The sequence below is a fragment of the Lepidochelys kempii genome, chromosome 13 (assembly GCF_965140265.1).
Source record: "Lepidochelys kempii isolate rLepKem1 chromosome 13, rLepKem1.hap2, whole genome shotgun sequence".
Lineage (NCBI taxonomy): Eukaryota > Metazoa > Chordata > Testudines > Cheloniidae > Lepidochelys > Lepidochelys kempii.
This window is the reverse complement of record NC_133268.1, coordinates 12,895,962-12,923,547: the sequence shown is the minus strand read 5'-3', so window position 1 is coordinate 12,923,547 and position 27,586 is coordinate 12,895,962. Positions and strand designations below refer to the sequence as shown.

The 27,586-nt window shown below is 44.1% G+C and overlaps 2 protein-coding genes across 6 annotated transcripts; one reads left to right on the top strand and one right to left on the bottom strand.

Annotated features, from left to right (window-relative positions):
• Nucleotides 1–1,326: 1,326 nt before the first annotated feature.
• On the top strand, nucleotides 1,327–10,863 carry FAM210B (family with sequence similarity 210 member B). The gene is made up of 3 exons (XM_073309311.1): nucleotides 1,327–2,000; nucleotides 5,908–6,083; nucleotides 8,994–10,863. Exons 1-3 carry the CDS (start codon nucleotides 1,521–1,523, stop codon nucleotides 9,208–9,210), a joined length of 873 nt encoding a protein of 290 aa, XP_073165412.1. The 5' UTR covers nucleotides 1,327–1,520; the 3' UTR covers nucleotides 9,211–10,863.
• A 4,424-nt stretch (nucleotides 10,864–15,287) lies between these two features.
• AURKA (aurora kinase A) lies at nucleotides 15,288–27,177 on the bottom strand. 5 transcript variants are annotated; one of them, XM_073309308.1, is made up of 9 exons: nucleotides 26,983–27,177; nucleotides 25,940–25,998; nucleotides 24,159–24,447; nucleotides 23,490–23,544; nucleotides 22,329–22,520; nucleotides 20,618–20,756; nucleotides 19,599–19,747; nucleotides 17,911–18,085; nucleotides 15,288–16,162 (listed from the first exon to the last, which is right to left on the bottom strand). In XM_073309308.1, exons 2-9 carry the CDS (start codon nucleotides 25,991–25,993, stop codon nucleotides 15,971–15,973), a joined length of 1,245 nt encoding a protein of 414 aa, XP_073165409.1. In that variant the 5' UTR covers nucleotides 25,994–25,998; nucleotides 26,983–27,177; the 3' UTR covers nucleotides 15,288–15,970. The 5 variants fall into 5 exon arrangements, with proteins under 5 accessions (XP_073165409.1, XP_073165410.1, XP_073165411.1 ...); XM_073309309.1 differs by lacking the exon at nucleotides 26,983–27,177 and adding an exon at nucleotides 26,867–26,975; XM_073309310.1 differs by lacking the exon at nucleotides 26,983–27,177 and adding an exon at nucleotides 26,744–26,825.
• Nucleotides 27,178–27,586: the final 409 nt, after the last annotated feature.

Genomic DNA, 27,586 nt, shown 5'->3' with positions numbered 1-27,586 from the left:
CAATGGGTGGGTATGTGTATATGTACTGAAAGAAAACTAAAATATAAGGTCCACTCTCAGAGGCCTTAGCTCTGAAAGTGAGGTCATTTTTAGTCTCCTGTGGGAGTAAGTTCCACAGTCTAGGGCCAGCTGCTGTGAAATTTCTGTCTCTTGCACTTCTGCATGAGCCTCTTCACTGTCAACTACTCATATGGCAGTCTCTGGCACTGTCATAAATTCACTAGATTTCTAGCTGCCATTGACTCATCCACCTAAACTTCCAATGTAAAACCAAGCAACACCCCTTCTCCAAAACCTTCTGTTCCACCCCTTTTTTTTTAAGGCAGATATTTTTCAGGACTTCTTTCTACCTCACAAAGAAGCAAAAAAGGACATAAGCCAGTTTTTTCCCCTTTGTAATTCACCTTTAATGATGAGTCCTTAACCATGCCCTGTTCATTCCCTCTGAAGCATCTGGCACCGGCCAGTGTTGGAGGACAGGATACTGGGCTCGATGAATCATTAGTCTGACCCAGTAAGGCTATTCCCATGTTCTTTGTCAAACTCAGTGATGTTTAAATTCAGATGTTTGCATTTAAGGTGACAGACTCTCTCTCTCTCACACACACACACACCATCCCAAACAACAGGGCTTTCTGCTGGGAATTAAGGGAGTGCTGTAGACAGGCCCCAGACCCTGTGGGCTTCCCTTCTGCATTCCTGCAGCCATGAGATGTGCTGTCATGGAATCCCAGGCCCTGGGAGTCTTTTCTAGCCTGATCACCACAACTCCTGGCGTTCTAGCCACCCACCACTGTGCCAGGGAGCCTAGAGTATTACTTGCACACAATATTGACTAGCTTCCCCCCACTTGCTTCTGGGAAAGGGTCCAGTTTTATTATTAGCTGCTAGTCCTACCTTCCTTCAGACTCTCTACTCTCCTCCCCAGCCTTTCCTTCCCCTCTGCTTATAGTATTAGCAGCTGGGGGGGCAGGGGGCGTCTTTTCCACCCAGCTAGCCCTTTAGCTGTCTCTCTACTCAGTTCATTGGCACCCTCTGCTAACTCCATGCCTTTCACTCCGCTCCCCATTAATGTGCCCGGGGAGAGCTGACGAGCGGGGTATGCTGAGCCAGCTGCTGACTCAGCACCCTCGCTCCTGCCTGTGCATAACTAACCCACCCGGGCTTCGCTGGCCCCACGCCTAACGGCCCCTCCGCCCCAGTCCGGGCTGAGCCCTCCCCCATCTGCAGCGCGTACCCTGGGGGGGCTGAAGAGGTGCAGAGAAGCGACGGCCAGGCCTGGCTCTACTGAGGACGATCTGCGGGGGAGGGAACAGGGAGGGGACCTAGCGTCTCCCTCCCCGCCAGGGTCCGGGGAGGAGGCTGCTCCAAACGGGGCTGCCGGCCTGCTCGCTAGGCGGGGGCGCTGTCTCTTTAAGGAGGAGGGTGCCTGGATTGGAGCGGGGGTGGCTCTTTTAGTCTCTGCGGGCCTGGGCTGCTTCCCTTGCCGGGCTCGCGGGCCAAGGGGCCCTGTTGCAGCAATGCCCTGGCTGGCGCACCTGGGCCCTCCGGCGGCTCACCGCTCGCTGGGCTCCGGGGCGCTGCTCCAAGCCACCGCACGCATCGTCTGGGGCAAGGTGGGCAGCGGCCGCAGCAGCCCCAGAGCAGCAGCGGGGGCCCCGCCGTTCCTAGGCGGCCAGGTGCAGGCTGTCCCCGGCGGAGGAGAAGCTAGAGCGGCTCCGCCCAGGAGGGAGCCTCGACCCAGCCTCCGACGGGAGTGCAGCTGGCTCGTCCTGGGGGACCTGCGCCTGCAAAGCCCCCTCCGCTTCCTGCCCCCAGCTGATCCCAGCCGCCGGGCCGGCTGCAGAGCTGCTCAGGCGGGTTATCTGCCCCCCCGCCGGGGCTTCGGATACAGACAGCAGGTGCAAGAGGACGCGGAGTTCAGCCATCTGCAGCCCCAGATAACTCTGCAAGCAACTGCCAGCAACTTCCCCAGCAGCAGCCGCGGCAGCTCCGGGAAGGTGGGTGAGGGTGACTCAGGCTGAGTCAGCAGCAACTTGCAAAGTGGGTTTAGTTTCTCTTCTCTGTAGTGCCAGTGTATCAGTGGCACATACGGATACCCCCCCAGGCTTCCTCCCATTCCATGCAATCCACGGGTGCTTTATGAAGCTGCATCTTGCGTGGGGTCTGGAGTGGGAGGGCACTGTCCCACTGAGAGGCAAGGGAGCTGTGCCTGGCCTAACTATAAGGACCTAATCTGTGCACCAGAATTTCTCAGGTTCTACAGTGTTTCTGTCCAAAATGGGTTAATTTTCTACATCACCCTCAAGATCTATTGAGGGAATAGAGATGCCAAGGAGTCACTACTGGGGAGATGGTCTCACCGCAGGGTACTGAGGGCGGGAAATATTCTTCTTCCATCCCATAGGAAGCTGTTTGTTTGTTCTTTGAAATCTTTCTAGTTATATTGTTGTAATAGCTAGTGCTGACTTACACATACTGGACACAGTTTTAACAGGCAGTAAAACAACTTCTTTTAAAAAAAAATAATAATAATGATGTCCTGTCCGCACACACTGGCCAAAAGCATTGCTTGTTTTCAAGCTGCTTCAGTTTTTGTAGGATAGGTTTTAAGAACAGAAAGTGTTAAAATAGAGGAAATGGTTCTAGTACTTGTAATGTGTGTGTACATCATAAAATACAGGAGAAGGATTCTCGCTTTCTGCCATATGCTGACTGCACATTTTGAATTTTATAGAAGATCTCAAGTACCCAGTTTTTCCGAAGTGACAGTTAAGACACAAGAGAAAAGGGATGAAATTCAGTTGGAAAGTTTAGGTTGAATGTTCCAGCAAGTGATATCTATTAGCCTGCAGAATCGTTTCCCAAGGTATATGGTAGAGGCCCGGTCACTTGGGACACTTAAAACTACACTGGGCAGGACACTTCAAAATGTTCTGGGGTGGGGGACTAACGGTCTTTCTTATCTCTTTTATCCTCTTCCCTATTTCAGTTCAAAGACAGAGTCTGGACTCCTTAGTTATCTGCACATGTATTTTCACTGTTCAATACACGTACCTTTAAAATAAAAAAATAAAATAAAAAGGAGTGGTCTTGGTTAGGAATGCAACCTGAGTGCGTTAGAACAAAATGTGTAATGTTTTAAAATTCCACAACCTGACTGAACTATATGTGGGTGTTTGGAATTTTTTTCCTCTCTTTTGCTGGGGAGAGAGGAGGGGTGTTTTTAAACTTCTTTGTGCCAGAATTTCTAAATGTGAAGGTTCAGCTCCAGGTTAATTTTTATGGCCAAGTAGTCAACCATAAAAAATGCATCTCTTTGGTTTTTCAGAGATGCTTTGCATCAGCTAGTACCCATTAAGAACAGTGGGAATTCCAGAGTACAGTGCCCCTGAAAAATATGGAAGTAATGATACTGTTTTCACTAGAAATGCTGAAGAGAGCAATGCCATGAGAATTGAATGAGAACCATCACTTAGAGTTCTTGACATGAGCTGCTTTCTCTTCTGCATCAGACCACCCACTGACTGCACCATTATCCATATGTATTTTCTTTTCAGATTAAATGCTGTTGTTTGAGACCCTTTTGTGACCATACTAATTTTTTTATTCTTAATACAGTTAGATTGTGTTCGTTTAGGGGGAAATAGTCCTGTTGGTATTGCTAAAGAACATCATATAACTACAGATGCTCAATTCAAAGTAGTCCCTCTAATATGGTGTGTGTTTGGGTTTTTTTGGTTTGTTTTTTTTTAACTAAGCCTTTTAAATATTTTTTTCATTCATTGCATTTCTGCAGGGCTGGTTCTACAAGTAAACACTGAATTTCCTTTGTCTCAGAACAATAATCTAAAAATAAAATGTCATTAATATGGATCTGCCCTCACTGAGGCCCCAGTTCATCAACCAGATGCATGACCAGGGCAAGGGGATTCAGCTCCAGGATTGTGACCAACTCTGTGCATTTGGTTGCTTTCAGTCACTGCTGAATTCTTAACATGTTGAGCACCTTAATCTTGTGGTGGGTTGATTTCTGGCATTACAGGACTCCCTGGGTCCAAGAAAAATAGACTTTCTACAGAGATGTTATAGAATATAATTCTGTTCTCTGAGCTTTCTTTACTAAGCAAGTAGATATACAGGGCATGACCACATGGATAGTCGTCATAAACAGCTGCTAACATGGTACTGGCTAAATCTCTTGCCTCACTGCCAATACAGATTCAGAAGCTCCCTCCATGTATTTTAGCCTAGTGCCCTAGATTAGTGAGAGCAAAATTGAAAGACATGGAAGTCACTTGGGTGACAAGAACAGGCTATATCTCAGATCCTGTGATTTCGTTTTGCAGAGTTGGCTTTCATATAACAAGCCTGGAGTTCCCGAAAATCCTCTCCTGATTGTAAAAAGAAAAGGAGTACTTGTGGCACCTTAGAGACTAACCAATTTATTTGAGCATGAGCTTTCGTGAGCTACAGCTCACTTCATCGGATGCATACCGTGGAAACTGCAGCAGACTTTATATATACACAGAGAATATGAAACAATACCTCCTCCCACCCCACTGTCCTGCTGGTAATAGCTTATCTAAAGTGATCATCAGGTTGGGCCATTTCCAGCACAAATCCAGGTTTTCTCACCCTCCACCCCCCCACACAAATTCACTCTCCTGATTGTATGATGACTGCCTGAGATACCCTTTAGCACGATAAATTGAAAGCATATATAATGTGGAGCTTAACTGGGCCTACTCATTGGCAGGTTGAGAGAGTCAAAAGACTGAATGGGCAAAGGAAACTGAAATATTCTCTCCTCTATCCAGGTCAAGGTTTGAGGCACATTGACTGGTGGGAAGCATCCAATGGCACTGCCTCTGCTATAAATAAACAGGGGGCTTCAGTCTCAGTGGCTGTCAGAATGGCACCCCTACTATTAAGTAAATTGAAGAAGAGGGAACCCTTCTGTCCATCCTTTTGTCCAGTAATAAATGAAAGGTCCCAAGGTTTTTCGCTCTTGTCTTGGCCAACATTTCCTTTGGAGTTAAGACAAGATAAAGTCCAAGACTCTGTCCGATCTAGCACGGTTAGGATCAGGTTGCTTTGAAACATGCTTTTAATATGAAAATTCTATTTTAAACCTTATTCTGTTATAGAAATGCCAGAAGAAGAAATGAAATGGGTTCCCCAGTGGCTGAGGCAGAAGTCTGTCAATGGCAGCCAAACCAGTGCTAGCATATAATTTTTTCAGCCAGGGAAGGATAGTGCTGTTCATTGCTACCAAGCTACAGCAATAATTCTCAGGTTCTTTCTCTGTGTTGCTGATGCACAGAACGTGATTTACAAGAGTTTAAAATGTTGGGCCTCATCCAGGGGTAAATTATTTTAAGCTGACATCTCTCAATATGTGGTGTCCAATGAGCTTTCTATGTTACCAATCACTTGGCCTTTGGCAATACAGTGCTCTTTAAGGATCTGCACTCTGAGGCTGAGGATTGAGGTACAAAGCAAAATCACTCTGGCATGCAAACTAAGTATCCTATCCTACAGGTGATTGTGTGGGTGGAACTCTGCCTGAACTGAGTCAGTTTCAGGATCAGATTGTCTATATTTATTATTCTGTAATAGGAAAACTTGCCCTAGTGCTGGGGTCCACACAGAGCTCAATGCATCCCTTAAGCCTAGGTTAATGGCTCATGTGGACCTTGTGTGGACTCTCTTCCATGGGGTAAATTGCACCTAATACTGTGCATCTTTGTTTTGCCCCCTATCCAAAGCACCTAAAAACAGCACGGCATAGCATTCTGTGCTTTATTTTGTTTCTTAACAAGTAGCTTGAGACAATTAACTGGAACCTGGACATTGTGTGTCATGTGAGTGTTCGTTCTAAATCATCGTTTTCTTTTTGGATAGGACACAAGTAGATCCCCTGAAAAGGAAGTCACAGATCCCAGTGATGAGGATGAGAAGAAACCCAACAAATCCCAGCAGCTGAAAAAAGTTTTTAAAGAGTACGGCGCTGTAGGAGTTTCATTCCACATTGGAATTTCATTAATGTCTTTGGGAATATTCTACCTGGCTGTTTCAAGGTGCGGGTTTTCTTGCAGATTCTCTGGCCTTGGGTAATCCTGTGTTTTAAAATAAGAAATATCAAGTAGGCAGGGATTTTTGAGGCAATACTTAACTCTGGAGACTAGTCAGGGCCCAATGTTGAGACACAACAGCAGACAGCTCTATGTGCAGAAGTCTCATGGCATCCAACTGGAGATCCATGTACGGAGCAGCTGCAGATTTAGGACCAGTCTGTATTGAGACCAGCAAGAATAAAGATGAGGTTTTGCATTTAAAATGTACCTTGCTCTGCACCTGGGGGCATGGAGGATAGGGAGTGTGTCAGTGCAGTCATCCAGAAGGCAGTTTATGTTCGTGTTCTGGGGACGTGCTGTTTGAATGAAACCCTGGCTTGAGCTGTGGAGATCCGAGAGCCACCGCCATGTGCTGGAGCTGAAGATTGTTGTGTTTTTAATTCAGTATAAATCAAATAAAAACAGAACTGGATCCAAAACAAGGTGATTACCCTCACGGCCAGATTTCCAATTAGGCACAGTAGGCATTTGCCTAGGGGTGCCTAAAAATTAAGAGGGTTAAAAGGTTTTTTTTTTTTTTTTTTTTTATGGAAAACACAAAGGTCACCTGTAGGCAGGGGGCATGCTGAAGATGATGTCCCTGGGGATACGTAAGGTGTAAATCCGGCCCTGATTACTCTGGAGATCTACTCGGGGACTTGCATGCAAGGAAGGAGAGCAAAAGAATAATGTAGGCTGGTAGGTTCCTTGAAAGGCACCAGTTAGAATTTTGCCTATAACTGCAGAAGGATTAAAACAAATACAGGGCTGGATTAAAAAAATAAACAGAAGGGGGACAACCAGGGAGGAGAGAGAGAGAAAGAGAAGTTTGTACATGGCTTTTGCTGGGATCATGTCCTATTTTTAGAAATGTATATAATTATTTACAGGAACAGAGCACATGGTGGCAGCAAAGATCCCTCATGCACTGCACAAACATAACTCCCCTGTTACAAAACAATTCATGTACCTTTACATGTAGGCACAGCAGAATTTGATCTTTTTTGTAAGTTTGACAATTAATATTGAGTTTTATTTTTAAGCATTTTTTTATTTGTAACTATTTATTTTTTAATTTTCACATTTTTGTAGGAAATAAAGGGGGGAGGGTTAGGGTATCCCTGACAGTAAGGCTGCAGGGGGCTCTCTGTGTGGCTGAGAGACCTGAGACAAGAGGGTGCAAGGAGAGGCTGTGGTCCTGGCTTGGCAGAGCAGAGACCTTTGGCCAGAGCCATGAGGAGGAGAAGGAGCCCACAGCTAGGGGGATGCCACCCAGCTGTTGAACGGGCTCCTGCTCCTGGCCAGGGAGTGAGTCACCAGGACTGCAGAGGGTTCTCTGCATGGCTGTGAGGCCAGTGACACCAGATTCCTGTAGGTGCTAGGTGCATTTGCCAACTGTTGATGGATTTTTGTTTGTTTGAGTTCTGTGTCAGGTGAAATTGATGCTTACCACTGACTAAGGAAGTAAATCAAATCCTATTAAGCCTTATTTATGGCCAAGTGCGAGAAGTGCAGTGGGGAAAAATGGACCATTCCAATGTCATTTAGGAAATACTCCAGAATGTAGAGCCTATTCTAGACAACTGAAAATAGTTGTAGCTTCCTTGTTTACAATGTATATGTGACTGATGGATGGCAGGAGTTGAGACAAGTCCCTCTTTCTTTCCTTTGGTCTGTTTTTACAGAAGTTGTTTAGCATTCAAACAGCCTTTTTACTTCTCTATTAGCGAACTTTCAGCATTATGTATGGGTGTATTGTTGTCTTACTCTAGGTCAGATTTACTGATCGTCTGTTTCATTTTGCATGTTGGTTAAACTTTAAATCTTGTAAAGATTATTTACAAACTTGCAATTTTTTTTAATTCAGAAGTTAGAATAATAGAACAGGGATGTTACCTAGAGAGGTTGTGGAATCCTTGTCATTGGAGGCTTTTAAGAACAGGTTAGACAAACACCTGTCGGGGGTGGTCTAGGTGACCTCTTGAGATCCCTTCCAGCCCTACATTTTTTTTCCCTCTCTCTCTCTTTTTTTTTTTTTTTTTTTTACCATAAGGGACATATCTGACTACTGGGCTGACGCTGCAGCTATACAATTGTGAAAGCAGAGAAAAGGGGGATGAATGAGAAGGTATTTGGTTTTATAGGGACACCAACCTGGGAGGGGAAAAATATCACACTTCAGTCTGAAAAGTTGTTTCCTACTCTTGTAACAGGCATCATCTGAAGTTGTCAAAAATATCACACTGTGCATTTGACAGCACTTTGTGTTTTGTCAGTTTCTGTATGTTGTGTGGGCCTTTCACACAGCAATAGGAGAGGAGAAAAATTAAACTTGTAAAACCACAAAAATTGGTGAGGAGGTATGGGAGGGCTCAGAGACAAATGTAATACCTCAAATTACAATTTATAATTGATTAGATTTCTAGTTGATGGTGCCTCTTTAAGTCAATCACAGTTTAGTGTCTTTGTTGGAATTTTAATTTCTTAATGCATCTGTGCTTTAGGCTTTTGATTTACATAGAAAAAGGGAAATGTCAAACAGCATGGGCCTCTGGAATCTTCAGAAAGATTGCAATCTAATCTCAGTGAGAGCAGTATAAACCTAGAGTGGCTCCATTTTAGAAAACTCATCCATTGTGTTAGATCAGAATCTGGCACACTGTTTAACTGCTTTTTAAGTAATGCCATAAACATTAACACTGTTCTGCTAATAACCAAGGTAGGTGTTCGGTTAGGGAACAGGAGCATGAGTACACAGATTATCCGAAGTAAACAAAAGATCTCTTTACTAATATAAGGGAACTGGTACAACTTTTTGATATGTATATATTTTTTTCTTACAATAAATTCTTTTTTCCTTTTTTCCCTCCCCAGTGGTGTGGACATGACTGCAGTTCTCCTAAAACTTGGATTCAATGAAGCATTGGTGCAATCCAAAGTGGCTGCTGGTACAAGCACATTTGTGTTGGCCTATGCTATTCACAAAGTGTTTGCTCCAGTCCGAATCAGCATTACCTTAGTTTCTGTGCCATTCCTTGTCCGATATTTCCGTAAGATTGGTTTCTTCAAACCTCCTGCCTCAAACCCATGATGAAATCTTATTTTTTTTTTAAAAAAAAAAAGTCATGTTCATATAGCTTTTAAAGGTGCCGGGCAACTGCAGTTGCCCTATTTGGACTCATGTTAATACTGATCTCATCTCACATTTTTGCTTGTCCTTTCAGGAAAATGTTAACCCCTTCCCTTCCCTGTTAAAATGGTATCTGAAAACTCCTGCCCGTGATAACATAAGCACTTACCTACCAATGAGGAAACTGTTTAGAACATACATCTTAGTCTCTTTACAACTCAGCCATTTGGGCCTTACTTTTTTCTTGGTGAAACACACTTGCTACAGTGCAGCACTAGTTCATAATAGTGTATTTCAGGAACTAAACTAAGATTGAATTCCCATTTAATTATTCTCTGAAGCATACTCTGTCCTATCATGTGAATGCCTCTTTTGATACACAAACTCAGTGCTTAGTATTTATCCATTGCCCCTTTAAAATAATTTCTTGCTCTGAAAAGGCACTCTGGCCATGCTGTACTTCCATACTTCTAAGTTGTATGGATGCTGAGCATCACTTGAAAGCTCACTCTCCTGGTTGACTAGCAGCTGGCCCTACTGGAATCTTATTTATACTAGAGTGCTGTAGACTATTTGGGTGAAATCCTGATTCCCCTGAAATCAATGGAAGTTCTGTTACTGACTTCAAGGGGACCACAATTTCAGTCTGTGGGCATGATCCAAAGCCCATTGAAGTCAGTGGCAAGGCTCTCATAGGCTTCAATGTGGTGGATCAGGCCCTGTATTAGCAGACATATCTACAACTGAAAACAAGCTGTAGCAGGTTCTCAGCCCCTGCAGAAGAAGCTCATATACATTCCTGAAGTCCATATGCTATAATTCTGCAGACTGTTCAATGCACTAGCTAGTCACTTGATTCTTATATTAAACTAACATGACTTAATATGGGAGTGATCTATACTTTTAAGACTCTTTATTGCATAGCTCACATCAGATACCATTTTAAAGTGCTATTTCCTTTGATGTTTGAGTTGTCAATTTGGCTTGCTGTTCACAACTCAATATGGCATGTTTCTACAAACTGCTGCAATGTCTATAATTCATCAGGTCAAGAAATCTGCAGGTCTGAGCTACCTACTATGGAGTGCATATTAACTATTTTAATGTGAACAGAAAAAAAAAGCTTAGTTCTGATCTCTGCAGTAAATTCCAAAAACTTACCAATGTGCTACATTGCTCTTGCACTGCAGAAGTATTACCGTGAAGTCACAATAAGGGTATGTCCACACTGTGGATCGATGCTGCGGCGATTGATCCACTGGGGGTCGATTTAGCAGGTCTAGTGAAGGCCTGCTAAATCAACCACAGATTGCTCTCCCATCGACTCCGATACGCCTCCAGAATGAGAAGCATAAGTTAAGTGGATGGGAGAAACTCTACGCCCAGTGCAGTATAGGCACTGCAGTAAGTCGACCTAAGCAACAGCAACTCCAGCTATGTTATTCACATAGCTGGAGTTGCGTAACTTAGGTCGACTTAATCCTGTAGTGTAGACTAGTGGTTTTCAAACTTTTTGTCTGGGGACCCTGTTGAAGAAAATGATTGATGCCCGTGACCCAGCAGAGCTGGGGATAAGGGGGTTGGGGCTGGGGCAGAGGGTTGCGGTGAGGGCTGCTGGGTGGGGCTGGGAATGAGAGGTTTAGGATGTGGGAGGGGGCTCTGGGTTGAGGATGAGGGGTTTGGGGTGCAGGAAGGGGTTCTGGATTTGGGGGGGCTCAAAGCTGGGGCAGGAGATTGGGGTGTGAGCTTACCTCAGGCGACTCCCAGTCAGCAGTGCAGCTGGGATGCAGAGGCAGGCTTCCTGCCTATCCTGGCACCACAGACCATGCTGTGCCTCAGAAGCGGCCAGCAGCAGGTCTGGCTCCTAGGCAGAGGTGCGCAAGCAGCTCCGCGTGGCTCTTGCCCGCAAGCACCAACCCCCCACCCCAGCTCCTATTGGCCAGTTTCCAGTCAATGGGATTGCGGAGCCGGTGCTCAGCGCAGGGACGGTGTGCAGAGCCCTGTGGCCCCCCTGCCTAGAAGTCGGACCTGCTGCTGGCTGGTTTGGGGGCACAACGCAGTGTCAGAATAGGTAGTCACTGGCCTGCCTTAGCTGGGCAGCACTGACGATGGGACTTTTAATGTCCCTGGGTGCTGAGCAAGGTGACCCAGAGCCTTACATGCTGCAACTCAGTACTGGGTCGCTACCTGAACTTTGAAAAACACTGGTGTCGACTTGCCCTAAGTCAGATTGACCTAAATGAGCACTTGGTAGTTTTAGACCCAAGATTTAGACATATATATTAATTATGAAATTAAATAGAAATATTTTCAGTAGCTTTATCTGGATTTTCCTCTGCAGTGTTGGTGAAACAAACACTGCAGCATAATGCAAGTGAAATGGACTATAAACAGACTAGTTCACCTACATCCTCCAAGCTGAGGAAAGTGCAAAGAACTAAGGATGTGTCAATGATGATTCAATTCTAACTTATTTATCCTTTTAAATAATCAGTTGAAAAATACTTCTTAAATATTTTATCACTGTGACAATGTTCCTATCCTAATGTGGAATTTAGTATGTACATATAGCCATGCAATACAGAGTGCCCAAGACTGGGTCCAAAATAAGCTATTGTGTACACCTCAAGGGATTTTGATGACTTAAGGCTAGATTGGCAGCTTGCAAACTGCCCTGAGTAAGGGGCAGCATATAACTGCACTACCCCAGGAGCAGGGGCCATATTGTGACTAAGAGTTGCAGTGTGGTCCCTGCTTCCTCTTTGCTCCATGGGAGATGTAAGATGCTAGCCTTCTTTCTAATGTAGCTTAAATCACCTTCTGCGCCTGTTCTGCTGCTCTGGCTGACTCACTGCCTGGCCAGGAGAGAGAGTTAGCTGCTCCTAGGTGGCTGCATTCCCTCTTGCATTGTGACCCATGATGCAGGTAGTTTGTGCAGAGACAAAATGGGGTGCCTCACATCCCTGCAATGGTGTGTAAGCTAGTTTGTGATCAACTTATCAAGCAGAGTTTACGTTTCATTTTAGTTTAATTGCTGGAATGTTTTGAGTTTTTAATTGAAATTGCCTTCTGGTGATGCTACTGAATAATGGACTTTCTGGATAAAATTGAAATATTTTTAAAGTAACCATTGAAGGTGGTGGTGGTGGTTGCATTATTAACTCCTCACAACAGTAACTTCCCTAGTCTCCTGTGATTTGCTAGCTGCTAAAACATTGCGGGGCCTTTTAAAAAAAATAAATCTGTTTGACCTTGAGTAGAATGTCTAAATTTCCTTAAAGGAAACATTTTTGGTTTTATTCCCTTTCCCATACTTATTTATAATAGAGCCATTTTCTCTGATGGGTCCCTATTGCTTTATAGAGAGTGCAATAGTACTCAAGATCAGAGAAGTCACTTTGATACTAAAGATATAGCAAGATACAAAAAATCCTACTTTTTAAAATATTCAAATGGTCATATCACTTTATTCTTTCATTTCTAAGTAAAATGTGTATTTTTCTATTATCACTATTAGAAAAACAAATAGCATTCCAGTCCTTCTATCTGTTACTTCCTGTAATGCAGTCATGATTTTATGGTTTCTGGAAACAATATTCACTTTAAAAATCACCAGCGTGCCAAGTTAATTTAATTTGTAATTAAACTGCACTTGTCCCCTTTAAGTGAGATTGAGAGACTATTTTTTACCTCTGAATTAGACAAATCTGGTTGTAAAAACTGTCATTTGCGACCTTTGTTTAGATGAACATTTTTGCAATATATTTTAAATCAAAAATATATTTTGAATTTCTGAATCCTCCTGTGTAAGCTTAGAAATGTGAAAACAGAATTAGTTTGTGAAATAGTAGCAAAGGCCTTATAAAATTGGCAACACTGGTAGAAAATACAATAAAATATTTTTTTCCCTTCTAGTTGTTTATTTTCCAGTAAGAAATCTCTTAGGCTTGGATGTATTGCAGTTCTATAACCTAAGTCATATGTATACAATTGCAAAAATGGCAGTACTCCAAAACACCAAAGGAATGTACAGTGGCAAATTATTGCATGTGAAACAGCAGCACTTAAGTAGAGTTGCATCTTGTAAAAGTGAAGACTGACAGTCAGGTGTGGACCAGTGACTGCAGATACCCCCTGAAATTGAACACAGGGTCCAGTGTATACTGACAGCAGGATCCAATCCTGTGGCAACATGACTTTTTTTCCTGATTTTCCTATAATACTCTATTTCCATTTTGCCCATCACATGCAATTTACTCCTGGGGGAATTCTGCACCACAGCAATACAGAATTTTGCAGAACTTAGAATTGTGTGCAGAATTTCCTTTCCCCCCCAGAAATTGGCTGCAGTGCTGGTAGCTACCACTGGACCTGGCAGAGCCCAGCTTGCACATGGAAGACACTGCTGGGAGGGAGACAGAGGGTTTGTGGCAGCTACTATTCCCTGGGAAGGAGACAGAAGAGTGCAGGAAACTATGCAAGCCTGGGACCCACAATCAGGCTGTTTCTCCTCTTGGCTCTGAGAGGGCAGTGGGGGGCCAAAGCTGGGCTCAGAAGGGTAAGAGGGTGGGTATGTGGGCTGGGGCAAGTATAGGCATGTCCCAGCAGTACGCTTAAACAAGATCCCTGATTCATAATGAATTCCACAGGCTCCCTAGGGGTTCTTCTGTATGTACTGACACATTAAAACTAGACTGTCTTGCTAACAAGGTAAGAATACACTTTTATTCCTGTCTGTGAATGCAGTCTGAGACACTTCACTGGAAACTTAACAGGAGAGATGACTGCAAGCCAAAATATTAATTTTTAATGGGTAGCAGGTTTAAAACATAAAAGGGAGTTCTTCACTCAGTGCACAGTCCATCTGTGGAACTCCTTGCCTGAGGTTGTGAAGGCTATGATTATAACAGGGTTTAAAAGAGAACTGGATAAATTCATGGAGGTTAAGTCTATTAGCTGGGATAGGTAAGGAATAGCATCCTTAGCCTGTTTGTCAGAGGGTGGAGATGGATGGCAAGAGAGAGATCACTTGATCATTACCTGTTAGGTTCACTCTCCCTCTGGGACACCTAGCATTGGCCACTGTTGGTAGACAGGATACTGGGCTGGATGGACCTTTGGTCTGACCCAGTATGGCCTCTTATGTTATTAGCCCCCTTCTAACTGTAGAAGTCATTCAGGTGCCTCAGTGCTCACCTTTACATGTGGAAGTCTTGTTTACTGTATCCACAGTAGTAGAAAAAGAAGCTCAAAGTGCTTCAGCTCACTACCTTAATTAATTCAATACAGAAACTTTAGACCAACATAATCATAGACCCTTAAACAGGCTGCTGCTAGAACCTCTTTCCACCCCAGGTTTAGGATTTTCCTTGCAGCATGACTATATGCAAAGGAAAATTAACATGAGTTTATTACCTCTAGATTAAGGATACCAAACTTTGTGAAGTTTGACATTTCAGCCCTAACCACCTTCCTTGTATTCACGTTTTTAAACCCTGACATTTTAGGCTGACGCATACCCCTTTGTTGCTGTTCCCTATGCTGGTTAGGGCAGAGGTTTTAGTAACTTGTGTTTAAAACACAGGTGGGTCCTTAATCTGTGTATGGGCCTGTTTACACAAATAATTTAAATTGATGCAGACCCATGGGGACAGTTACAGTAGTATAAGGGTTACTTTAACTAGTACAAATGCTTCCATGGTAGTTATAGGAAGCTAGTTTTGTTTTAAAAGAATTCTCATTAGCCTATTCCCACACCTCATTCTTTACCTCAAAACTGGATTTACAGCAGTTATACTAATATAATTTAGCAGATCCTTGTGCTAAAACAAAGATTTGAAGTGATTGCTGATGACCCTCCATGAAACTGTACAGTAAAGTCATTAGGCTCTACAAAGTATACTAACATCTTTAAGATCAGACTCTTATGTTTCATAAAATAGGAAGTGTCTACATTTTAATTTGAAACATTTTGCTATATTTTTCTAGTTTAAGATCTAATAAGTCCAGCAGTATGTGCAGTAAACATTACCACCCTATCAAAATGTAATAAGTCTTTATTTAACAAATTTCAAGTGCCTCACCCCTCCACACAACAGCAGACCAAAGAGTACACAGAAGCAAGAAATGCACACAATTATTAGGACACATTTATGAAGAGGCACATTCATCTTTTTCCACTCATCTTCAGATCACTGCACATTTGTGATAACCTTAGCAGCCCAATAAGTTAGAATGTAGGTAACGCAAGGATTTATTATTGCACTATTTGACCATGACAGATATCCAGAACCACAACTGTCTCTTGCTATGAGGAAGTAGGAGCCAAAAATTAAGACTGATCACATTATAGGGCCTTTGGCAAGAACACAACATTTAACTTTGCCTCATCTCAATGTATATGACCCATATGCAAACTGGGCTTCAAGTACGTTGGCTAATATTCTATCAACTTCTTTAAGTACACTTCTTGTCAAACTGCTCTCAATACATATATATAAAAAAACATTTTCTCCATTACAATAAGAGAGTTTAAAATGGTGAATAGCTCACACAACTGAATCATTCCCCACTCCCCCAGTCTGTTTTAATTAGCAGGTCTTTTATTAAAGTCTCATTGCAAGCAACCTTTCCCGGCTGCATTAAAGTAGTCATGGTTACAGGGCTCTCCTTTTGCTTATAGTTCATTTGAGATTGTTTATAGCATGAAACAGACACCTTGCTAAGATGGCGTTCTGTTACTGGTAGCAGCCTCACTCTTCCGGCTGCTTGGTTGTTTTGTAGAGTTTGTGGTAATCCATGGGTGTGCAAGCACGTCTTTCAGTGGCAGCCTCTGGTATGGATTATGCTTCAGGAGCTTTACAATTAAGTCCTTAGCTCCCTCTGTTACAAAAGGAGGAAATCTGAATTCCACCTAAAAACAAGCAATAAGTTACTATTCTAGTGGTAAATATAGAACTAACATTTTCAGGTGTTAGGAATTGTTTGTAGTTGTACAGGGAGTAAAGCAGAGAATACTGGGATGTAGATGGAGCCAAAGGAAAGTTTAGAAGAGCATTATCAGTCAGCCCATACACGAGATCTGACTGATTTTTTTTTCCCCCAGCCTCGTCACATTTCAACTATACAGAAGCAAACCAGGTTACTCCTGAGAGAATTCTACACCAAAAAAATTAAAAATTCTGTGCACAATATTTTAAAATTCTGCAAATGTTGAGAATCAAAACAACACTACATGATCACATCACTTTCAATTATTTTGGTAATTGATTTCAAAATACCTGTGAGCAAGTATGTCTGTAACAATAGACACCATTTTCCCAGGAGTAGAGAGTTAAAGAAACCCCTATGACAACCCAATTCCTGTTTCTCTCCCCCATCCCACAGCCACCCAGCCACCTCCCCCTGTCTGAGCCTTGCCAGGACCCCCCCCAGCCCAGATACCCACACCTCCTCCTCACCAAATCCCAGCCCCCACACCCACCCTCTTATAACCCAGAGCCCAACTGTGGACCCCCAGCCCAGAAACTCCCCACCCCTCAGAGCCCAGGGATCCAGCAGGAAAAAACAGCCTGATGGTGGGACCCAGGCTTGTGTGGAGTTTCTTGCACACCATTGTCTCCTTCCCTCAGAGCACATGGGGAAGTGCAGCTGAAGGGAACCCTCTAGCTCCCTCCCCCTCCTCCCAGCAGTGTCTTCTATGCGCAAACTGGGCTCTGTCAGGTCCAGCAGCACTGCAGCCAATTTCTGTGGGGGAAAGGAAATTCTGCACGCACATTAATTTCTGCAAAATTCTGTATTGCGCAGTGGCATAGAATTCCCCCAGGAGTAAAACCAGGAATCCCCAAAATGTGGTACATAAGCTTCATATTCCATCCATTCACTTCACAACGATTTTTAAGAAGGTGGTATGTGAACCAATTCATTGTGAGACCGTGAGTTAGAAATGTTGTTGTACTCATGATTACTAAAGCAACCTTTCATATGCGAAGCAAATAAAAGCCTTCGTACAGCCTGAAACACTGACCAAGTTACAAATTCGACACAACGCTGCAAAGAAACTAGGGTAACTAAATACCAATGGCACCTTAAATGCCAGAATTCAACTATTCAATTGCTTATCATTTCTAGTAGCTGAAATGGAAAAAGGATAAGAGAAGCCTTGGGAGGAGAAAAATGGGAATTACTATAGGGAAAAGAGAGGGGAAGTCCCAGCGTGGGAGAAGAAAGAGAATCAAAGGGCAGAAAGTAGTGGTCCTAAAGGTAACTATTTTCCCTCAGAGGGATGATGAATGTAGCAACAGTGTATTAACAAAAAGTTACAGATAACTGAATGTTATTTACTACACTGATTTTTATGCACAACTCCCACTGACAGTAAAAGTTTTGCTGTGGCTTGTACGTTAATTTACACTGGGTTACAGCCCATATTAAGAGAAGAATCCAACCTTCTCTAAAGGCTGATTTAGATAAAATTCCTGATGGATCACAGCTGCTAGGCTGCTCTTTGATTAACCATGGGAAACCACAGGAAATCGAGGCCCCATTTTCCTTCCTTTAAGTAGTTGAGAAAACAACATTTCAGTTTTATCACCCCATATCTATTTAATATCACTGAATAGGTGACTTAGGAGGAAGAAGTGAAAATGACCCAATACTTGCCTTTGAAATACTTCTGTAAGTTTCCTGGTATGTCTCTGCCTCAAAAGGAGGTTTCCCTACTAGAAATTCATAGCACAGAACCCCCAGGCTCCAGAGATCCACCTTTTCATCATGTGTTCTCCCTTCAATCATTTCAGGAGGCAAGTAGTCAAGTGTACCACAAAGAGTTGTCCTCCTAAAACACATACAAATGGTTTCATACAGAAACTGTAGTTTGGGCTTTATGCAGCAGTATTCTCCATTTCTAAGAATCACTCAGTTACTTTGCTAGTACCAGCTTCCACCCAGAAATTCTAGTTTCTCGTATGAACTTGATAGTTAAGTATAGAAGTCGAATATTAACTTTTAGACACCATCTTGAGGGCAACATTTGTACTGATAACTTGGTGTGTTCAGTTACACAAGGAATTACACATAGTAGTTGATGCTCCCTTTACTCCAAAGAGCTCACTTCAAGTGTCACACATTGGACAATGACAGAGGGGGCAGGTCTATACTCTTGAACAGTGGTTCTCAACCAGGAGCCCCCTGGGGGGGCCGCAGGGGGGCCACCAAGTAAGGCCCATGTTAAGACTTGCTGGGGCTCAGGGCTAGTGTTCCATCTAATTTATTTCCACCCATGTGTGAAATGAATTTTGTTACATGCACCAATATGGAGGTGATGTGTGACACATCACCTCCATATTGGTGCACATAAAATTCATGAGTCGGGGGGGGCCAAGGGGTTCAGACTGTTGGAGGGGGCTCAGGGCTGGGGCAGAGGGTTGGAGTGCGAATGGGGTGAGGATTTCGGCTGGGAGTGTGGGCTTTGGGGAGGGGATAGGCACCTGTACCCCAGCCGCGGCAGGTCCAAGACAGGCTGGATTGGGGCGCCTGTCCCCAGGCAACAGCAGGTTTAGGACTGGGCTGGGGTGCCGGTCCCCCAGCCGCAGCAAGTCTGGGGCTGGGCTGGGGTGCTGTGCTGCGGCGGGTCTGGGGCTTGGGGAGAGGCATCTCTCCCCGCCACAGCCCTGAGCGTCTGTGCAGTGCTTAATAGGCAGCTGCGCAGCTTAGAGGGAACTTAGCTCAGGGCAGAAAGCCAAAGCCCCACCGCATGGAACTGAAGCCAGGGGCCATGAGTCTCGCCACCCGAAGCTGAAGCCTGAGCAATGTAGCTTTGCAGGTGGCCCCTGTGGCATGGGGCCCCAGACAATTGAACTATCTACTACCCCCTAACACCGGCCGTGTCTTTTATATACAGAAAACCAGTTATTGTGGCACAGGTGGGCAGTGGGATTTGTACAGAATGTTGAAGGAACTCAGAAAGAAAAAGGTTGAGAATCCCTGCTCTTGAGAATTAACGACGGAAACCCTTCTGTTCTCCCCAGAGGGGTGCAAGGCTCCAAATACACTAAAACAGTGCTTTCTTGCTACACTCTGCACCAACACATCGAAGGGGATTGGGATGAAGGTAGGACAGACCTGTAAATAAACTGGGCAAACCAATCAGTTTTGGGGTTCTCATGACACAGTGTGCATATTTCTAGGCAAGCTGCAGTTGTGTGATTCAGTCTCTGTGCATCAGCCTTCCTCAATTAGTGCTGTGACAGTGGTGTATGTTCTTTAATACATACTAAGATTTTATTTAGAGCCATGAAGCTTTGTGCTGCATCAAGAGATGATAGGGTACGTAGTGTCTGAGTTCTTACCTAGATGACGGAGCATGCACAGACCATCCAAAGTCAGCAATCTTCAGCTCTCCGTTTGAACCAAGCAGCAAGTTTTCTGGCTTGATGTCTCTATGAATCACTCTCTTTGAATGACAGTATGATAGAGCATCTGCCAATTCTGTCATATACTGTAAAGTGATCCCATGAGACAGTATATGTTAAAGACATAGTAACCTCCTTAGCTTAACTGTTAGAGAACTTGGTGTCTAGACACCCATTATGAAATTGGCAGTGTTGTCAGTTTCAGCCCAATAAGGTCTATCTTAACACTTTATAAGTTATTTCACCCTTTTAAGCCCCTTTGACTATTTAGTGCTGTGCTCTACAGCAGTGGTTCTCAACTAGGGGTCCAGGGCCCACTGGAGGGGGACAAGCAGGTTTCAGGGGACCCACCAAGCAGGGCTGGCATTAGACTTGCTGTGGCCCAGGGCAAAAAGCCGAAGCCCCACCACATGGGGCTGAAGCCTGGGGTTCCAAGCCCTGCCACCCAGGGCTGAAGCTGAAGCCAGAGCAACCTAGCTTCACAGGGTCCCCGTGGCGACGGGCCCCAAGCAACTGCCCTGCTTGCTGCCCCCTATTGCTTGCCCTGCCTTTTATATGCAGGGAAACAGTTGTTGTGGCACAGGTGGGTCCTAGAGTTTTTATAGCAGGTTGGGGGCTCAGAAAGAAAAAGGTTGAGAACCCCTACTCTACAGCACCTTCCCCTCCTCTATACTTACTTGAGACGTCTAGGACCTTAAAGTGGCAGCCAACAGCGAACGTTTATGATGCACATAGTAACTAACTTTCTAGACTATTCCTAAATATCTAGTTTCAAAACTAAAAAGATTTTTTTTTAATCAGTTCTGCTCTTAGTTACCAAATGCATTGATTTCAGTGGAGATGCACTCATGTGCCTAATGTCAGATTTTGATCTAAAGGTCTAACTTTATGCTTCAGATATTAACTGCATTTGCAAAAGGTTGGTGGATGATAAAAAAACCTCTAGAGACACTTACAGTAGCAGTTCTCTGCTCATCAAACTTGGTTAGCTTCTGCAACTCTTTGTAGACTTCTCCTCGAGGTGCATATTCTAGAATTAGGTAGACTCTTGTGGCATCATGGAAGTAGCCATATAGCCTGAGAATATTGGGATGCCTGCAAAAAAAAAAAAAAAAAAAAAAAAAGTGAATATTTTTCTACCAGAAAACACCTCTACACAAACAAAATACTGATTTTCATTTTCATTTTTTGGGGGGTCATCGATATAGATGTTATGTAGTTACTAGCACCTAGTTTGAGTTTCATGCATTGGAGGAGCTAGACTGCTAGCTAACATTTTATGGAGTTATCGCTCCCTAAAATTTATACCAGTGACAAAGCACATATCAACTTTAGTATAGAAAGGTGATTTTGATTGATTTTATTTTGAAGACACTTTTTTTTAAGTCTGCTAGCCATTGCATTCAAGAAATTTCTTCAGTGTAGTTCTGTAGCATTTCACCTCAGAGTGCTTCTGTTTGGCAAGCCTACTGTATAACTTAGGTTTCAGAGTAGCAGCTGTGTTAGTCTGTATCCACAAAAAGAACAGGAGTACTTGTGGCACCTTAGAGACTAATAAATTTATTTGAGCATAAGCTTTCATGGGCTACAGCCCACTTCATTGGATGCATACAGTGGAAAATACAGCAGGACAATTTCATACGTCAATCTTAGTGCCTTTAGGCTAGTAAGTAAAGTTCTGGAGCTGCTACAGCTTAGAGTGCATATTTTTAACTTCCTTTCCTTTTTCCTCAATTGAGCAAAGATTGTTTAAGCTCCCCTCCGCCCCCCATCTTTATACAACTTTTCAGAGACACCTTGTTTGTGCACCTCACTTCTCTAGACAGCCTTCCCAACCATGCTACCAAGATCAAAGTCTATGTTGGTAGAACTTGATCACTTGGGAGCGTGAATAAGCCACCCCTCTGAGCAACAAGTTATACCGACTTAAGCGCCAGTGTGGATACTGCTAGGCTGACAGGAGAGCTTCTCCTGCTGACATAGCTACCGCTTCCTGTGGAGGCTGGAATAATTAAGTCAATGGAAGAGCTCTCTCCCGTCAGCTTACAGCGTCAGCACTAGCAGCGCTACCCTGGCCCGCTGTAAGCTCTGTGGTGTAGCCATAGACTCAGGGATATTAAATATTTCCCCCCACTCCAGAACGTAGAAGACTAGAAAGTTTAAGGAACATTTAAAGGAATTGTACAGACTTGAGCCATCTAAAACGAGTGGGAGAAATCCCCTTATATAATATTTGACCGGGGGGGGGAGGAGGGGGGTTGTTAAGGCCAATTCCTTTAATTGTTTCCTACTGTGTGGCATAAAGGTCAGGATAAAATATAGAGACATGCAATTGACTTGCTGTTTTGAGAGGTTGCTGTGACAAAGCATAAAAACCTGCCCTGTAGATTCATATTGCAAGCTCCACACATGTGATAGTCTGTAAATGATCAACCTTAGTTAGATATCAAGAAAATGCTTGGCACCGTACAAAAACTAGAGAGCCTGCCCTAATATCATACAAGTGACACAGGAGACTGGTTTGCCCAGGCCATCCCGAAAGAGTAACTTTCACAAGATATTCCTACCCTCCTCCTTTAATTGAGGGTCAAGAGATACAATGGAGTCCAACTGTCTCTCCTGTTCTCTGGAAGCATATCTAAAAAAGTAGTTTTAGATCAATTTTACCTAAGATGAGACTGTATTTCTACTTCTCTCCGCAGCTGATGTTCTACTCCTGCTTTTTCCAGCTGTGTTTTAAACAACACCTTCAGCGCCAGGATAAATTTACTTTGCTTTTCACGAGCCAGATACACATTTCCAAACTTTCCTTTTCCCAGAGGACGGCCAATTTCGAAGTCGTCAAGACACCACTGCCTTCTATGAGAAAGTTAAACAGTTTTAAGTTGCTAGAAGCCACACCAGGGACTAGAATTTCTTGATACATTGGGATAACGTCCCAGAATAACTCCACTGAAGTCAAATGAGTTACTCCACATTTATACCAAATTAACTGGCCCCAAGTATTCCCCCCTTCTAGGGCCAGTTACCCAAGAAATGAAAACCTATCTTTGGGAAAAGGAATGCAACATGTAAGGGTCAGTTCTCTTTTCACACTTCTGGATCCAAATCTTCAGTTGTGCAGGGAATTTTGCACATGGCCAGGTTGAATGTGCCAAGGTAAAAGCATGCCTGGACACAAATGTCCAATTTGTGCACACAAATCAAGGTGTGCACAGATCAGTGGTTTGGATATATCAGAGTGCATGCACCTAATTTAGTGTGCATACTCTTGTGAGCTGAGCCATAACAACTCTGTCTTGCACATGCTATTAATACATTTTCCTCCTATGTTCATGTATATGTGCAGAAGATTTGAGAGTCTGGAAAGAGGCATTTGTCATTTAGTTTCAAAATATAAAATTTTGTCCAGCTTCATGGGAAAAACAAAAAACATTAAGTTGAGGTTTTCCATACAAGAAAAAAAAATCTTCACTCAGAATAGCTTCTTAAATGAAAAGCATATAGTTCTCTTTTGGCTAAAGAGTATGCAGATTTTTCTTTTTTAAACAAGCTATGAAAGCCTTTGCTCTTGAAGGTTATCAGGTCATGAAACAGATTAAAGATTTCCTAGAACTTCATCAAAGTATCTCATATTCATAGCTCCAAAATATTTTGTGGTATTTACAAATGCAGAGACAGCATTTCTGATAATAAACAGGCTCAAAACCAATAGTTGTGGTTAAGTCAACAAAATACTTCGCATCCAAATTGCTACATTATTTAGTCCTAAATACAAAGAGACCCTGGCCCCAACAGACATCAATGGCAGCATACCCATGGACTTACTTTTTAGTTTCTTCATTTTTCTGGACAGATGTCCCTTCTGCTTCAAGGCTTTTTGCTGCACATAAAGAGAATTGAACACTTCATAACTATAGTTCATAAACACCACTGTCTGCTTCCAAAATGATTTTTCTCAACCTAGTTCCCAAGTTTTGCATACAAGTCAGGCTCGGACTCCATGGACAGCCTGAACCTATTTAGTTTCTCCTATTGCAACCATTACCATGGTATCTGAGCATCAGTGACCACTATCTTAGTCTCATATGAATAAGCTACTAATCTGGCCTATAAAAAAGCAAGCAGCATCACACTAGCTAGTAAATCACAACTACAAGGGATTTTTTTAATACAGGAAAACTCTGTACAAGTCTGAACTACCCTTCTAACGTGTCTTCCCATTAGTAAAGCATTCTCTTGTGGATTGTAAGGTATTTTGGGCAGGGACTGTCTTTTTGTTCTATGCTTGCACAGCACCTTACCCAGCCGAGTCCTGGTCCATAATTAGGACTCATAGGTGCTATGATAATAAAAATAATAGAAAAGAATTATGGTTCAAGGTGAAACTAGACAAATCTCTTATGCATGCAGCAAGAATACATGCCAATTTAGTTAATATGCTGAAGTTGACTGCATATTATTGAAAATGAAACATTTATTTACAGTTATATTTACCAGATAGTGAAGCCTGTGGAGGTTCCTCATTGTTTTTACTTGGAGCCTGAGGCCTAGAATTTGGTTGAACTAGAAAAGTTGGTCGAGGCTGTTGCATCAGCTGGTTTTGAGACTGTTTCTGGTTTGACAGCACAGATTTTTGAGCCTGTGACTGTACAGGAACTCGCTGAGCCAAATTTGAAGGACACAAAATACGCTGTGCTTGGACTCCACCTCCAGGTATCCGATTCTGAGGATGCTGCTGATGCACAGGGAGCCGTTTTGGACCATCCCCAATGGTGGGTAGAGTCTAAAAAACCCAACACATTTAATTACAGTAGAGGCAAGTACAACATACTAGAAGTTCTGCTTTTCCTGTAGTTTATTCCTTGGGCCTGTCCGTTTATTATTACAGGCAGGCAAGTGTTTTTTCCTACCTGTGTATGAGCTAATTAGCTCCATTACACTCAATTAATATACCCATTAAGAGTTAAAAAAAGTAAATCATACAGAAAGGAGGATATCATAAAATCATAGAAATGTCAAGACTGATAGGAATGTTGATAGTCCCCTGCACCAAGGCAGGACTAAGGCCTGGTCTACACTAGAGTTAGGTCGACATAAGGCAGCTCATGTCAACCTAACTCTGTAAGCATCTACACTAAAAGGTAGTTTCCACTGATGTAAGTTGCCCAATACATCGACTTAATAACTCCACCTCCATGAGAGGTGTAGCGCTTAGATCGATGAAGTTAGGTCGACGCAGCGTCCGTGTAGACACAGCGTTACTTACATCGCCGAGGGGCCCGGCTGTCAGTGTGCCATAATGCGCATGCAGTTAAGTCGGTGGAAAGCACTCCCGGTGAGGACGTGCACTGCAGACAGGACTATAATGTGGACATGAAACACTGCTTTAATTACTGCAGTGGCTGTACATTGATTTAACTTGAGTCGACTTAATTTCATACTGTAGACATGCCCTAGGTATTATCTAGACCACCCTGACAGGAATTCTTGTTCTTAAAAACCTGACAGAGAATCCACAACCGCCCTAAGCAATTTGTTCCAGTGTTTAACTACCCTTACAGTTAGGAAGGGTTTTTCTAATATCTAACCTAAATCTCCCCTGCTTCAATTTAAGCCCATTACTTCTTGTCCTGTCCTCAGAGGATAAAGAGAACAATTTATCACCCTCCTCATTCTAACTACCTTTTACACACTTGAAGGCTTAGATCTGCCTCTCTTCTCTAGAAGAAACAGTCCAATTTTTTCAATTCTTTCCTCACAGGTCTATTTTCTATACCTTTAACCATTTTTGTTGCTCTCCACTGGACTTTCTCCAATTTGTCCACATCTTTCCCAAAGTATGATGCCCAGAACTGAACACAATACTCCAGCTGAGGCCTTATCAATGCTAAATGGAAGAATTACTTCTTGTGTCTCGCTTGCAACATTCCTAAGAATACATCCCAGCATGATGATCACAGTCTTAGATATTTAAAGACCCATATCACAAGAAATGGCTGCCACCCCACAAGAAAACATTTTAACACTAACACCATGCAGAAGCAGTCTGTAGAAGTTGTATTCCAGGTGGCTAAGTCTCCACAGCAGTGAGCTACTGAGAGTAGCTTGGAGAATATTCCCTGTGTCTTTACGAAAAAAAGCGGAACCTATTTGATGAAGAGTCAGAGATAATTATCACAGATAATTTGTGGAGTGAACAAATAGAGGCTTACAGTCCTCATATGATCAAGCCAAGTAAAATGCATTTGCCTAATAAGTGTGCAAGACCACTTTACCTTGACACTGTGACCAGGGAGCCCATTGTGGTTCTCTTTACTATTTTTCTCCATATTGCCTAAATAGAGAACATTTAATTGCAAAGCTGTCTCATGCAGGGACATTAACTAGAAATATCTTCCATACAGAGCACCCTTCTCCTCATCACCCCTTGCACGTCCTCCTCATACCCCCAACCCTCACACTCTGCTTTCTTCATCCACACCCTATATCAACCCACACCCCGCTGCAGTTTTCATACCTTCAGTGCCCCTCCCCAATGAAACCCCCACACCACCCACAGATGTAGTCTTCCCACTCCCACATCTGGTCCTGCACAATCTCCTCCCACTACCGTCAGGATCGTAATGGTTCCTACTGGCCCGAAAAATCCGAGTCTCGGAACCCGGTATCCTTTACAGTCTCCCCCAGTACAATCCCCTGGCACTGTAAGCGACACACCTCATACCCCTCAAATCCAGCTCCCCCTGCAACCCTCTCCCCATTACAACGCTTCACCTCCAGCTCCATGCGGCTCCCGCTCACAAACGCAACTGCACAGGTCTCCCACTTCCCCGCCGGCGGCGCCCCGCACCCCCATGAAGCCCCTGCCTGCTGCACCTCCCGCGCACGCGCTCCCCACCGGCTCCTGAGGGAGCCCGCCCACGCGCTCCCCACCCGTGAAGCCCCCCCCCCCCCCCCCGCTGCAACTCCCCACGCCCCGTTCCCACCAGCCTCTTCATTCCCTACTCCGCGCCTCGCGCCCTCCTCAGCCCCGAGGCGGCCCCCTTCCCAGATCCCCCACAGCCCCGTGCTCCCCTCACCGTCGCCACCGCCCCGACCGCCCGAGCTGTTTGAATTCAAACCGCCCTCCTGGGCTACCCTTTAAACCGCCGCCGCTCTCCATTAGCCCCTCCCGAGCCCCGCCTCTGCCCCCCGAGCCTCACCCCCGCCCGCAATGTCGCCGGGACACAAAACGCGGCGACCCGCTGCACGACCCCACTTCCAGTACCCAGCGATGCCGCCGCGGCACGGATGAGGCGTGTGACTGCCAGTCACTCACCTGCGGGAGGGGGGGGGGGTCCAGACTCTCACAGCCTGTAACTGGTACACGTCTCCCCCCCCGCACCGTACTAGGGGCAAGCGATACCTTACAACAGATAATTAAACGATCTGCCGGTGATGATTTGATTTCTTTTCAGGCGCCCGCCCGCGGAGGCCCAGGATTGGCCTCTCGAGGCCACGTGACAAGGAATGCAGCCAGTTACTATAATCCGCTGAGTTTTTTAAAACAGAGGCAGATGATTGGCCTCCTGAGTCCACGTGACAAGATCAGCGGCCTTTTTTGACGAACCTAAGCGGAAGGCGGGGATGCGACGTGCTTGCGTGATCACGCTCACGCCGAGGGGGGTGGGGCTTCTTTTAAAATGGTTGTCGCTTCGGGCTGATAGTCGGAAGCAACCATTTTAAAAGAAGTCGCCCCCTCCCCCAAATAAATCCTAGTTGGGGAAAATCACAAGCCCAAATCCGTTTATGATAACTGCGCTGCCACAGGTGGGCGGCCTGGAGTTACGCGATTTTGCGTAATGAAAGACCGACCAAGCAGAAAAGAGGAAAGTCCGTAACTGACGCGTCGGTCTACGTAGTTAGTGTAGGGAGGAAACAAG